Source organism: Psittacula echo (assembly GCF_963264785.1).
Source record: "Psittacula echo genome assembly, chromosome: Z".
NCBI classification, from domain to species: domain Eukaryota; kingdom Metazoa; phylum Chordata; class Aves; order Psittaciformes; family Psittacidae; genus Psittacula; species Psittacula echo.
The window spans coordinates 52,499,250-52,512,443 of NC_137742.1; the positions used below are offsets into that span (position 1 = coordinate 52,499,250).

A 13,194-nucleotide genomic window follows, 5' to 3' on the forward strand; every position below is an offset into this window, starting at 1 on the left:
AATATAAAAAATTATGCAGATCTACTGAGTATAAGCAAAGTTTAAGTTAAGGCACGTCTTAAGTATGTACCATACAGCAACAGCCAAGCAACATTTCAAATAAAAAAGGCTCACCCTTTCTATAGCTTCTTTTTCCTGAGGTGTTACTTGAATGTAGTTCATGTGACTATTTCCAGCTTCTGCTAGTCCTCCAGTGCTGGCACCATCATCACTGCCAGCTAAACCTTGGCGAGACTCCAAAACCGGCTCGTTCAACATATGAATAAAGTGTTCCTGGTGTTGGCTTATTTGCTGCGATGCATGGCAGAATAGAAGAAATAAATATATTGAAATAAGACATGTTTAAGCCTGCCAACAGGCAAGTAAGAATATTTATTTTCAGTGAATTAAGTAGTCAGAAGAATATGGAAAAAGTTCATAGAGAAGTGATTAAATATAAGAAATGCAACTTTATGTTTCAGTTCAGTTGCAGCGACCCGTCCCTCTGCCTGATGCACTCTGCATCTCTTCTAAAGAGACTGAGACCCATTTCTAATGTCATAGAAAACACATTCTATACAGCAACAACTGCTGAAAAGCCAACAATAGAACGTCATAACTGTTATTAACATGCTAACAAACATAACCTTTTCTTGTAAAGCTAAATCAAAATTAGCAGGATTATTTTGTTGTTTCAAGATTCACCTGCAGTAGTTGAGGGTTCTCCCTTCCAATCTGCTGTAGCAATGCTGGTAACAGAGAAGGATTTTGCTGAATAATTTGTCTCATCTGCTGGAACTGAGGCTGATTTCGTAAAAACTCGAGTGGATGTCCTGAAAAATGAATGAAACAGCTTGTGTTTTAAAGTTACAGATTTTTAATAAAATACATACCTAAACCATAACTGATGGTTGATAGAATCAAGACATGAAAATGGGCAATACACCACCCCTCACTAAACAGTATAAAAGCTTACTTCCTCACACTAACTTACTCTAGTTTTAAGCAAGAATTCTTTATACTTTGGTTAAACAATGAATTTTTTTTTCACCCAGCCTTCTGCCCTTTATCTCCAGCACTTTTCTCATCTCTGAGTAACCTCATTCAGAGGCACCTACCCAGCTTACTGTTTTGTCTCTATGCCTACAAGAGTTCTCTTCCTCCTGCAATAGATCAGTTCTGTCCTTCTCAAGTGAGTCTTGCCTTCCCATATATCCTATACTTAGGTACTGCCTTGAACACCGCAGCGTCTAAAGTGGTCCAAAATACTCCATTTCCCCCATTCTCTCCTTATGGATGATATCATGTATGCTTGTCACTTCTACCTGCATATTTAAAACTGCCTTGTATCTTGAACACCATACCTCTGCCACACCCTAAGACAGACCTTTCCTAGTCCTTGATCATGCTCCTTTTTCATATGTATTTCCCTAAGACAATTCTCTTCAGGCACCAACCACTCTGCCCATGTGCAGAACTGCTGAGTGAAGAGTCCCACGTTCTGGATAGGTCTTTAGGGTGCTACACCTCACAGAGTTACTAAAGGTTTAATCCTTGATCTTCCAATTTCTAAGCAGTAAATGCATTAGTATAGTCAGTTAACAATGAAATTAGCCACAGAAGTAGGAAGCCAGAATTTAAAGTGAGAGAAAACACCATCCCCACATTTATGGTCTTACATTTAAATTCAGAATATTGAATCAAAGGAATTGTGCAAGTTCACAGCATTTTTAGAAGCTTCATGCTTTATTCCAGATATATCAACATACAACAAGCCATTAATTCCAAGCAAGCACCAGAACTGGAATTTCCATATTACAGCTCTTATCCAGTTCACTCTGATCAGTTCACAAGCACCAGGAACTTAAAACTTCCTGAAGAAGAGAATACTGAAGTGCATGCTTTTCACAACCTATCAAATATAACCTTTCTTACCTCCCAATGAACTAGTAGTTGTAGGTATAGTTGCTACAGCTGCTGCCACTGCTGAAGACTGAGAGGCACCACTGCTTGCTGCTGGAGGAGGGGGTTCAGCCGCAGCCTGATTATCTCTGGGTATGCCCTAAAGCCACAGTTCACAAAATTAATCTACAAAATGCTGAAAGATACTTGGTTTACTGCATGATTTTTTTTTAATTTAAGAACAAAGAAAAGCATTAATGCTTTCACTGCAAAGACAAAGCAAGATGCTGTGATACGTATGCATTTACAACTGAAAGAATACTGTGAAAAGAGTAACTTATTTTTTGACAAGAAAAATGTAGTTTGTGTAGTGAGGTAGTAAAGTATCCACTGCATCAGTTAAAAATGAATTTTACTCTATAAACAAATATGTGCTTTGCATCCTGTTAAGATATTTTATATGAGTGAAAAAGTTAAACTAAAAATACTGTTACCATGTTATAGTGTTACGCAAAAAAAGTTACATTACAAGAACAGAATTGTTGTACACAATGCTAACAGTGAGGTTACAGATGCCATACAATCTGGCAAGTAATTAAAAAAGGACATAAGAACATGGCTATTTGGACCTCTTTCCTCAACACAACAGTGTGACAAATGTCATTTACTGTGTCTTAAATGTGTAAAGGCCTGTATGTTACCAAATAGTGGCAGTTTTAAAAAGCTGACTTGCATTTTGTTTATTTTGCATTTGCAAACAAACTTTATACAGGAACTAATTGCTCATGAGAACGAAACTGACTAATCTGAAAAAGAACAATTATAGTAAGCTAGAATGTGGGTTATACAACAGAGGCAGACTTTACCCTATTGCCTTTCTCCTGCATGGGAATCCTTCAAGTTTCATACCCTAACCATGCTTGCCCCTCTGTCAGTGAAGTCCTGCACCAAATTTGTCCTTTCCATCCTCCTCCCTGAAGCCTAGAAATTTGGGCAGTCTAGCATGGAACAGACACCAAGAAAGACTGACTACAAATCCTGCTGATACAGGCAAAGGAAGTTGACTGACAGGAATGAAAAAGAGGCAGATTACAGAGCAGTAAACCTCCTGATAGACAAAGAATCATAGTGGCAGGAGCTATGTTAAACCCAGCCCCAAAAGGGCAAGACAATATAAGATCCTCTACTCACAATACTCAGTTTCTATGGCATCAAAAAAATCGTTTTTTCTACAGTCTTACAGCATGTTAAATCCATCTAAGTCAGAAGCCAGCAGAACTAGTATAACTATATATTTCACCTACCTTGAAGGCGGCATCCTTCAGTTTGGGTATCATAAAACATAAGGAACAGGGTGGGTGGAAATATATCACAGAACTTCAGTGTAACCAGACAATGAAGAGGTTTGGAAAGCCTACCATAGAAATCACTGGTACATAATGTAGATTAAAAATCCTGCTGTAACATATTCTTCACATGCTACATTCATCACCATAGCTGAACAAAAAAGAGAAATACACAGCTAATATAAAGGCTACATCTAGAAAGGGAGAAATGGATAGTGTCCCAGGCAAAACTTTGCTTTACCTGTGAGATAAGAAGTACGTCGAAGTATAAAATCAGCTAATCATCAAGTCTACATTTAAGCCTCTCAGAGGGATAAATGCAAGTGTTCCCTGTCAGACATTTCATTACCATTATATGGCTTGGTCAGCTTGCTACATATCCTTTCCTCGGCAGAGCAGGAAGAAAATTCCATTCATAACATAATTGAGGTAACTCACTTTTATCAGTACCTTACAGAGCACTGCTTAAACACATTTTCTCATCAGTAATTTCAGGGAATCTAAGTATAATGTAGGAACTTGGATTAATCTTAGGAAATTACTGGTTGATTTCACCTACCCACAGGCACATGTTGAGACTGTGATCTGTGCCCAGATCAAACAACATACGCTTGTTTAAACCTTAAGCTTGCTCTTGAATGAACGCACTACGGAAACTAGTCCAACCAAATTTACTTTGAAATTATTTGTCATCTTGAACAGCACTTAACTAAGCTTGAAGTTCCACTCTCCAAATAAGCAACACTATGTGCAACTGTAATCTTAAAAGACTAGTGAAGTATATGCATCTTGTTCATACAGCTATCCAACAGAATAAAGAATTATAACAATTCACATACAATTAATTTTGAACGTAAATATTGCTCAGACAGCAAAAGGGCCATTTTTTGCACCTTATGGTGGATTAAACAATTGTTTACTGTTTAACTGAGCACCAGAACAGTTTTTAGCTGACAGTGTTCTCCGCAGAGGAATAATCACATCAGGCTCAGCAGAAAGAATGTACACAATTAAAACAGAATAGTTCCAGTTGGAAGGAACCTACAGTGATCATCTAGCCCAACTGCTTGACTAATTCAGGCCTGACCAAAATTTAAAGCATGTTATTAAGTGCACTGTCCAAATCCCTCAAAGATTGACAGGCGTGTGGCATCAATCACCTCTCTAGGAAGCCTGTTCAGTGTTTGACCACGTTTACAGTAAAAGAAATGTTTCCTAAAAATTTCCAGACTAAGAGGCTACAACCAACAGCCTGGTTGTTGGAGGAAAGACAGGATTCCTTTTTTATTAAGGGTTAGGAAATCCTTGGGTCAAAAGGAGATCTGAATTCAAATGACTCCAAAGATCAATCTGGGGCACAGAAAAAGCAATGGTGCCTTTTGAAACTGGGACCTCCTTCCATGACCACAGCTCAAGGACATAGGATTACACCCAGATCAGCAGCCATGAAGCTATGAAAACTGAAAAGCTTGTAATGTGAATCATGGACAAGTGGAATCTTTCAGGTCTCATTTAAGCAACAGCTACATGTTAAGTAAAGATACTCTATTGACACATCCTTTCCAGCATTTTATAGGTACCTCTGATGTACTGATTCTTTAAACCAGGACAGTGATATACACTTAGAGCTCTCAACACCCTAATCCTACTCTGCATATTGTATAAAAGATAACACTGATGATAGTTTGAAAGTAGGCAGAGGGTCAAAGAACAGTGTCATCAACGGATGAGTATTAACTGAAGAAAAACTTCTCTGACGCAGCAGGATGGTAAGGAACATGTTTAGATCCCAGCAGATCAAGAGCAGTTTGAAAGACTTTGCAACAACAGGATTTTTCTAGAAGGACAATATAAGTCTGCCAGCTTATAAGGTCTCTTAAGAGGAAGACTGTCGCTCCCTACACCCTCTTCCATCAGGAAGAGGAAGAATACAGGAAAGATACTTTCAGTAAAGGATAACATGAAACAGAAAAGGCCCAGCTTATGTAGCAGATGGATCCCTCTTAAACACAAAACGTAGTGAAGGAATAGAAATGAACTGTTCAAACCAGTCAGACTTAATCCATTTGGCAGATACGCCATGTGTTGAACTCCATCATAGGGATGCTCTGTTTCTATTCTGGACTTCCTGAATGGGAATAAAGAAGAGCAGGGAAATGCCAGACTGAGTGTACAAGTATTGCACACTGTACCTGACTGACAAAGGAAGCCCAACACTTGCAGGAGGCACTGAATTTATGGTATATCTACAGAGTAAATGAACCGTAAAATCAATGGGTTTAAGGCATGAAAACCAAACATGTGATATTCTAGACACTTGATATTCCAGACTAATAGCGGGTAGATGCGAGCCGCTGCATTCGCCCTTAGGGCATGACAATATATATCACCTTTTATTGGCCTTATAGCAGATGAGATCTGAACTTTTCACGTTCATGTACTCAAAACATTTGTTGTCTAAAATCTGCAGATTACAAAGTCTTGGGATCATTAATGTAAGTAGCAAGCATGCCAGTGACTTGCATGTGTTAAATTCAGTTTTTCTTCAGCAGGTACCAAAGAAAAGCGTTATAACGGGAGTTAAAGATGACAGTTTTCTTATCAATCTATCAGAAATTCAATCCACATATATTTTGTAAGAACTGGTTCAAGATATCTGGCTTCAAATAAAGTTCAGATTTGGAGCAAGGAAAAATCACATCAGTGAAAAAATGGTATGCTAGAGAAAAAAAATTAAAGACTTAAAACTAAAGAAATACTGATTAAGCAACAAGTCCCCAAACAGATTCTCTGGGACACAGACAATACACCTGTCACACTATGGCATACAATGAGAAGCAATAAAAAAAATCCCCTAAACCAACAAGATTTTAATTAAAGTGAAATTTTCTATTTCTTCTCATGCCAATGAAGTTCATTTCACCCTTCAAACTCTATATACCAAATGAGAAATTATTTCTTCTCCATAACACTGCTTAAATTAAAACACCAGTTAAATTAAAACCACTTCAAAAAAACTTTCAAAACTTTGTTTGGAAAGTCTATTATCAAGAACACTGTGCATTACTAGTAAAAACAATGAACTGGAACTTCAAAAAAAGGCCTTTGTGACATTACAGATACTAATATAAAATTTGTGGTGACAGATGTGATGGAATCATTCCTTGGGCCAGCCACAGGCAGTTAAAACTATCACTGTAACTGGACATGCTTCACATACATATCCATATAGATCAACAAAGAACAAAAGCAAAGTAGTGATAGAAGCAATTAGGGATTACTTCAGTATTTCCTGTAACACATTATGACCCTCAAAATCCAAATCTCAGACTTCCAGATGCTCTGTTGTTATTCCTCTATGAACATGTATTACTCTCACTAATTGGCTAATACCCAAAACAACCAAGTAAATCATAGTTAAAATTATTCTCTAGTGAGGACAAAATAAAGTGAAAGAACAAGGTGTAGATAAAAAAATGCTCACCATTAAAAGGTATTCCACTGCTCTGTCAGGATTGTTGAAGCTAGCCCGTAGCGCTGCAATTACTTGCTCTCGTTCATAGCCCATTGACATGATCTCAGTCACCATATTCTCATAGGACTGACCTGTCACTAGAAGTAACATGACCACCATATTAAGGGAATAAGGCAAAAAAGGCACGAAAAAGTTTCAATGGATAAATTTCATTTCTACCCAAATCCAAGTCACTCATTGAAGAGTAAAGAATAGCTTGTATTAAACTTGCCATGGTTCTGTTACTTTAACCCCAGATATATTCTGGTTTTTTCATTATGCGTTTGATTAGAATCATAGAAGGTAACAAACACAATGCAAACTTCTATTGAGAAAAGCAGCACTTGTGATACTTCTGTACTTATAACTGAAATAATATTCCCTACGATTTCATCTAAGGTCAAGGGCATCCTCAATACTGAATTCTTGATGTAATCAAGAAAAATCTCCTGCCGTGTAAATTTGAAATTAAACTTTCTAGGCAGAAATCTGCCTTTGAAATTGGTAGCTATTGAGGTTTTTCTAAATGCAGACTTTACACTATGCTATGGTTAGATAGATGACAAACGGTGACAACCAAGTTACAACTGTGTATTGCTCCCTGCTGCTTGCTGTTGACGACCAAGGTAATTTAATCAATTTAATATGGACCAACTCAAGTCAGGCAGAAGACTTGATGAAAACAAGTTGTCTCGTTTAATTCACGTATATTTGACTAGGCATCCATCACATGAAATCCCCCACCTCTTACAGCATAAATGGACTAAAATTGGCCCATATCTGCAACTAGCAAGAGAAAAGCATACACACACTATGTATGATGCAACTGAAGGACAACTGATCCCTACACTAATGGTACTGTAGGGAAAATTACTATCTCTTTTCACAACCCATTTTTTCCCCTTTCTTAAAAGCAAGTACAGCAAAACCAACAAAATTGAAAAAAATAACTATCCCATTATAAATTTTAATTAAGTAATATCTTAAAGGTTATCTTCCCATTCAAAAACAGAAGTGTGTGTGTACAGAAGCAATAAACCAAGCCAAAAACCCCAAGTGATAAAATACCATGTCCTCCCTTGGATAAAGGTATTCCTCATCTCAGTGCAACCCTAATACTGACTTTACACTAGCAAGTTAGTGGCAGGAGAGTTAAATAATTATTAGTCACCATAACCCCAACAAATTAAAAAAAGTAAAGGAAACAAATGCTGTTAGAGCTACTCTGTTAAGACAAGTAAGTCACATTAGAAGAACCAAGTAAAACCTCAAGTTTTATTCCCTTTGGGAGAAGGTGCTGAACTCAAGCCAACATTAACATAACCACATTGCTTGATTTTTAAAGGATGCTTCTAAGTAGTCAGTGGATGTATGACTGAGGGCAAAATACTCAATAAAAAAATAATAAGACAGCCCTAGCCCAAGGATACTTGTGCATTATTTATAAACAATGGATCTATAATCCTTGACTAATTGAGTATTACTGTTCAGTTCTCAAAATGATAGTGCTGACCTGAGTTTAAGGAATGGTAAGTTCATGTCTGCATATAAATGTATCATTTTACATCTACCTTCATTTTTTCAAAGACATAAAAAACACCCAAAACTTCACTCTAAAGATACATATTTCTTATGTATTTTTAGAGAAGCAAAAAAGCAAATCAATAACTGTCCCAACACAATGGTTTTGCTAAACTTACTACTCATGTCCTTTCTTAGCTCTAGTTTAGCTTGTTTAGTTTGTTGTAGCTAACAAACTTATCAAGGCAAACAGCAGACAGAACACCTTTTGATCTAATTACTTAGCACTTAAACATTTCTGTAGCGCTTTTTCAGTATAAGCTAGGTAGAGACTAGACAGCATGAAGCATTTGGTAGAAAAAAAAACCTGCAAAAAGGTCAACTTCCTGTGGACAGACTGCTACATAAGCCATAATTAAAAGCCAAAGAAGAAAAAGGAATTACTGTGAATTCAGGCACATGTACTTCATATACAGTCTACTTACACAAGTCATGCAAAATAAGACAAAAAATAATAATTCAGGAATTGAACACCATCAGTGTCATGATACGGAGTCATGCCTATCTCTACATAGTGCTGCTGGGAATGTGAGGACAGTGCTGAACTGATTCTGCTTTTTGCTTTTGTCTTTTGAAAGAACATTTTAAAGCTGGATTAACTTTCAAATTCCAGTTCATCGCACTCCCCACAGTAATTCTTGCCCCACGCCCTAAATAAAGCTTAGGCTGCTTCAGTGAAAGATACAGTAGCACACGAACTGCAAGATGTGCAGATCCTCATGCAGCACACAAAGCCACATGAGTTTTCAGTCAGCATATCTAACTGAAAACAAAAGCAAATTTGTAGAAATCAATCCCTGCTTTTAAAGTGAAGTCAATTATCTTCAGACAATGTAATTGAGAAGCCATAGTAAGAGCATGCCTAGGATCCTACTTAGGACAATGCTAAATAAATTTGCGCAAATTCCTTTTAAGACAGCATCTAAAGAAAAAGAATCATACAGTTCATGGCTATTGTCTTTGAAATTCATTTCGTATCTAACCCTTGCAGTATGCTTACCCAGGAAATTACACTTAATGCCTGTATATTTTCAAACTGTTAGGGACACGTGGATTTACTGTATCAGATACCAATCAGAGAACTTTCATATAAAACGAATAGTGAGGTCATGCTCACACTGAAAGATTTTATTTCTTTTTTTTTTTTTTTTATTCTGAAGGTAACTGAATGAGGACCATCACCTTAAACAAACTTGTTAGCCATTATTGTTAACACATGTATTTGTGATGACCAGATCTTGGCCACTAAGGTATAATGAATGCAGCTTCTCTGATAGAAGCACTTTAAAAATTTAATGGAACTTGACTGGTTGTCTCCTACAGTATCTATAAACCTATTTCAGCTCATCAATTTCTTCAGCCTAAAACAGTATGTCGTAACATAAGACCTAAGCTGCAAATAGACAAACTAAACCTTGTGGCTACCATCAATGTGCATATAACATTACTGCTGCTCCTAAATCACTCTGGGCTGCTTAACCACAACACCTACCTTCAATATATCAACACACCCCTACAGAAAAATGTAAGTGAAACTCTTTAATTACTGTGTAACTCTTCGTACCAAGTTGCAGCTTAACGTTTACAGAAGAAAGACAAAGTGAAAAAACCACCTCCCCCTTATTTCTGTGTCTTAAAATGCTACACAAAAAAAAAAAAAGTCCCCTCTGAAAAATTTAAGCAGGAGTTGTGGGTTTGATTAGTAATTTCCTACCTACCAGAATCAGCATAAATGTAGGGCAAAACTTCGTACCTATTGTTTTTACCCTGTTTATTCCAGTGATGAACAAAGACTGTCGAAAGAAAAGTGAACTGACTGTTAAGTACACAAAAGCATTCATTCCTCAACCCAGATAGCACTTAATTTATCTAATCTAAATGTGTCAAAAGACAGTATTGTCAAAAGTGGAACGTGAATAATAAAGGCAGCCATTTAATCGAACCTGCACACTGAAAAGCAAAGGTGAAAAGTATATACATATTTACATCAAGTCTTCTATTCAAGCCACTTCAAACTGAAGAGAAATTACGGCAAATTGGGGGAAAAAAAAGAAAACAGGAATTATAAGTATCTTCTCCTTTTACACAATAGAACTATACAAAGTGCAACATTCTTCAGTAAAGAAGTTCTTGATGCTGATTCTAAGGTATCAACTTCAGGTCTTAAAGAAGAGTACTTTGATTATAACTTAACAATGACAGATAGAGAGGAGAATGTCAGTATCTGCTAATCTGTCATTTGTTTCTGCTGCACCAAAATAATGTCTACATTAAAAAAACACTCCACTTACCAAGTGCACTTATAGCATCCTCAAAAAGATTTGATCGAGATGTATCACCTGTTGTACTGTAAGATGAAGACAAGTGCAATGGTAATTACAAAACTTTGGAAAACTTCCTGTTTTTCAAAAAAAGCAGCAGCAGCTGTAACTCTAATAGCCCCTTTTGTTTCTAAAAATCAACAAAGCTTTCCAAAGAGCTCTCTCTTATAGTGAGATCAGACTTTACAAACTTTCAAACCTTCCCGCTACCCCCCAGTAGTTCGGCTCTTGCCCATCTGCTCAAGGACTGGCCATTTGTTTGAATGATTTAAAGGGTGGGAGAACAAGGTAGATTTTCAAAGCACACAGCAGTCTCACTAACTGCTTCCCCATCGTCGCTGGTTTGACCTCAATGAGGAATATAAACTGCTAACATTTGCAATTACTCCATCTCAAGTTATCAAAGCTGTTAAATTAAAGGATTAAAGGCTCATCTCCACAAACACCAAGAAACACAAAGGCACAACCCCAGGCAGAGGAACCTCAGTTAACACAGAGTTAAGGGTGCCCCTTTCCTGGCTCCTCCCAGGGCTGCCACTGAAAGCACCAGCCCCTTGGTCTCAGGGTGACACCCCAATGGGTCAACAGGAGAGGCTCTCCAGGTCTTCACACAGATCAAAGGGTATTACTGCCTACAGGGTAGTGCAATGCACCATGGGGTGCCAGAAAAAAGCATTTGGCAATTGTGCAAGACTTATTATGGGGTATCATGGGGAAGAACCAAAGACAGGTAAACATACGCATCAAGGCACCCTACAGATGACAAGCATGGCTAAAGAGGAAAAAAAAAAAAACAAACAAAAACCAGGGGAAAAAACCAGGGGTGGGGAGAAAATGGGCCACAGTCACACGTAAACAGCACCTGCTGGCCATGCCCTGCACCTGACTACCAGTACATCCTGCCTTCTAATTAAATTCCATTTCCAACTACCATAACTATTTTTCATGCTGGGGGTGTCTGTATTCTACATGCATGTGTATGTATAGAAGTCTTAACTGCCCACAGCTGGACACTGAACAATGAGCCACGGGATCCACATCTGTGAAGCCAGCAACTGCAGAGACCAGACACTGTGGAAGTCTCAGTGCCAGCAACTGGGAAAGCGACCAAGGGCTTCATATGTGCCTGAGGTGTTGGCAACTGAAGGGACAAGACAAGTGTATTCTGTGTGAAGGCATGCACTGGCATGTGTGTAATCACCCGCAAGCATTAAGCTTGACTACAGGAAGTAGGATTGATGCTTGAGAGCTGGTTATTGACTAGCTGTAAATTAAGAGCCAGCTGCTGCAGAGACTGAAGCGTCTGAGAGAGGAGCTGCTGGAAATACTGTAATGTCAGAAGGTCAGCTACTGGTAAGGTTCTAGGCCGCAACCAGCTAGTGGAGAGATCTGTTCATATGGCAATGAATGAGGCAACTGGGAGACCAGAGGGGACTAGCTACCAGGTTCAGTGAATATCTACAGTTCCTGGATTAATCCTCTGTGTGTGTACATGCATGCATATGCATGCAAATTGAATCTGAGTATCAGCAACTGGAGTGGGAGGTTGCAGGGCTTAGGCTGTCACACGCCAAGGTATCAAAAAACTTAAGAGACTGGGAGACCTAGGGGCCAGGTATTGAAATAGACTAAGGCCAGCTACTGGACAAATTTGTATGGTTCATTTGTATGCCTGTACATATGTATTCTGCACTAGTAGGCTTTGCCTTGAGTAGCCTAAGGGGAACAAAATGCAACTGCTGTGCTGTATGGCTGTTTAAGTGCCCTCTGTTTTGTGCCTGTGTTGACCTATACAGCCAGCTATATATTTAGGTATATACATACTGTGTGTATGTATTGGGAATAAGCATTCAGTCTTGATACCCGATAGGCCTGGGGACATGCAACTGCACCAGCCCCGCATCTATCAGCTACCAGAGCTGGCAACTCCTATCAGCAAATGAAAGATCACTGGATTAATGTGAATGAGTTTTCTGAAGATGCCACTAAAAAAAAAAATCTAACAAGATATTTACAGAGATGCATTTTATTAATTAAGAAAAAAATATCAGTTCCAACAAGAATGCTTCACTAGTATGAATTATAACTAAAAAAGATCAAAAGTGAAACAAGACACCAGCTTGCCTGGCCATGGTTCAATAAGCCTTCACCAGCCTCAGTAATTTAATGGCTAAAGCAAATCAGAAACAAGCAGTACTCACTGAAATTAAGGCAGGTGGTAACTACAATGTATTTGTTAAATTACCTCTTGCCTCCTGTTAGGTATGTAAGGCTTCCTTATCGCAGTTTTACATACTGCAATCTGTACATGGAAAACCTGGAAAGCACTTGTTTTAGTATTAAATATTAGATTGATCTTTGAACCTACTGGACAAGCTGAGCAGAAAAAAAAAAAAGCCATTACCAAAAAAAAAAAAAAAAAAAAAAAAAAAAAAAAAAAAAAAAAAAAAATTTCTAAATTTACTCAACTGATAAATAAAGCTTCATTTGTATTCCATTTTAAAAATACGCCTATTTCTCAGAATTCCAAAATTAAATCATTGATTAGGTT

The 13,194-nt window shown here is 37.8% G+C and overlaps 1 protein-coding gene across 3 annotated transcripts in view; it reads right to left on the reverse strand.

The window, feature by feature from the left end:
* RAD23B (RAD23 homolog B, nucleotide excision repair protein) overlaps positions 1–13,194 on the reverse strand; it is a 37,112-nt gene that overhangs the window by 3,416 nt on the left and 20,502 nt on the right. For all 3 annotated transcript variants that reach the window (XM_080636816.1, XM_080636817.1, XM_080636818.1), the window contains 5 exons: positions 10,614–10,669; positions 6,712–6,839; positions 1,915–2,041; positions 685–812; positions 115–291 (listed from right to left, as the gene is read on the reverse strand). In XM_080636816.1, coding sequence (XP_080492942.1) covers positions 115–291; positions 685–812; positions 1,915–2,041; positions 6,712–6,839; positions 10,614–10,669 — 616 coding nt within the window. The remainder of the gene's footprint in view (positions 1–114; positions 292–684; positions 813–1,914; positions 2,042–6,711; positions 6,840–10,613; positions 10,670–13,194) is intronic.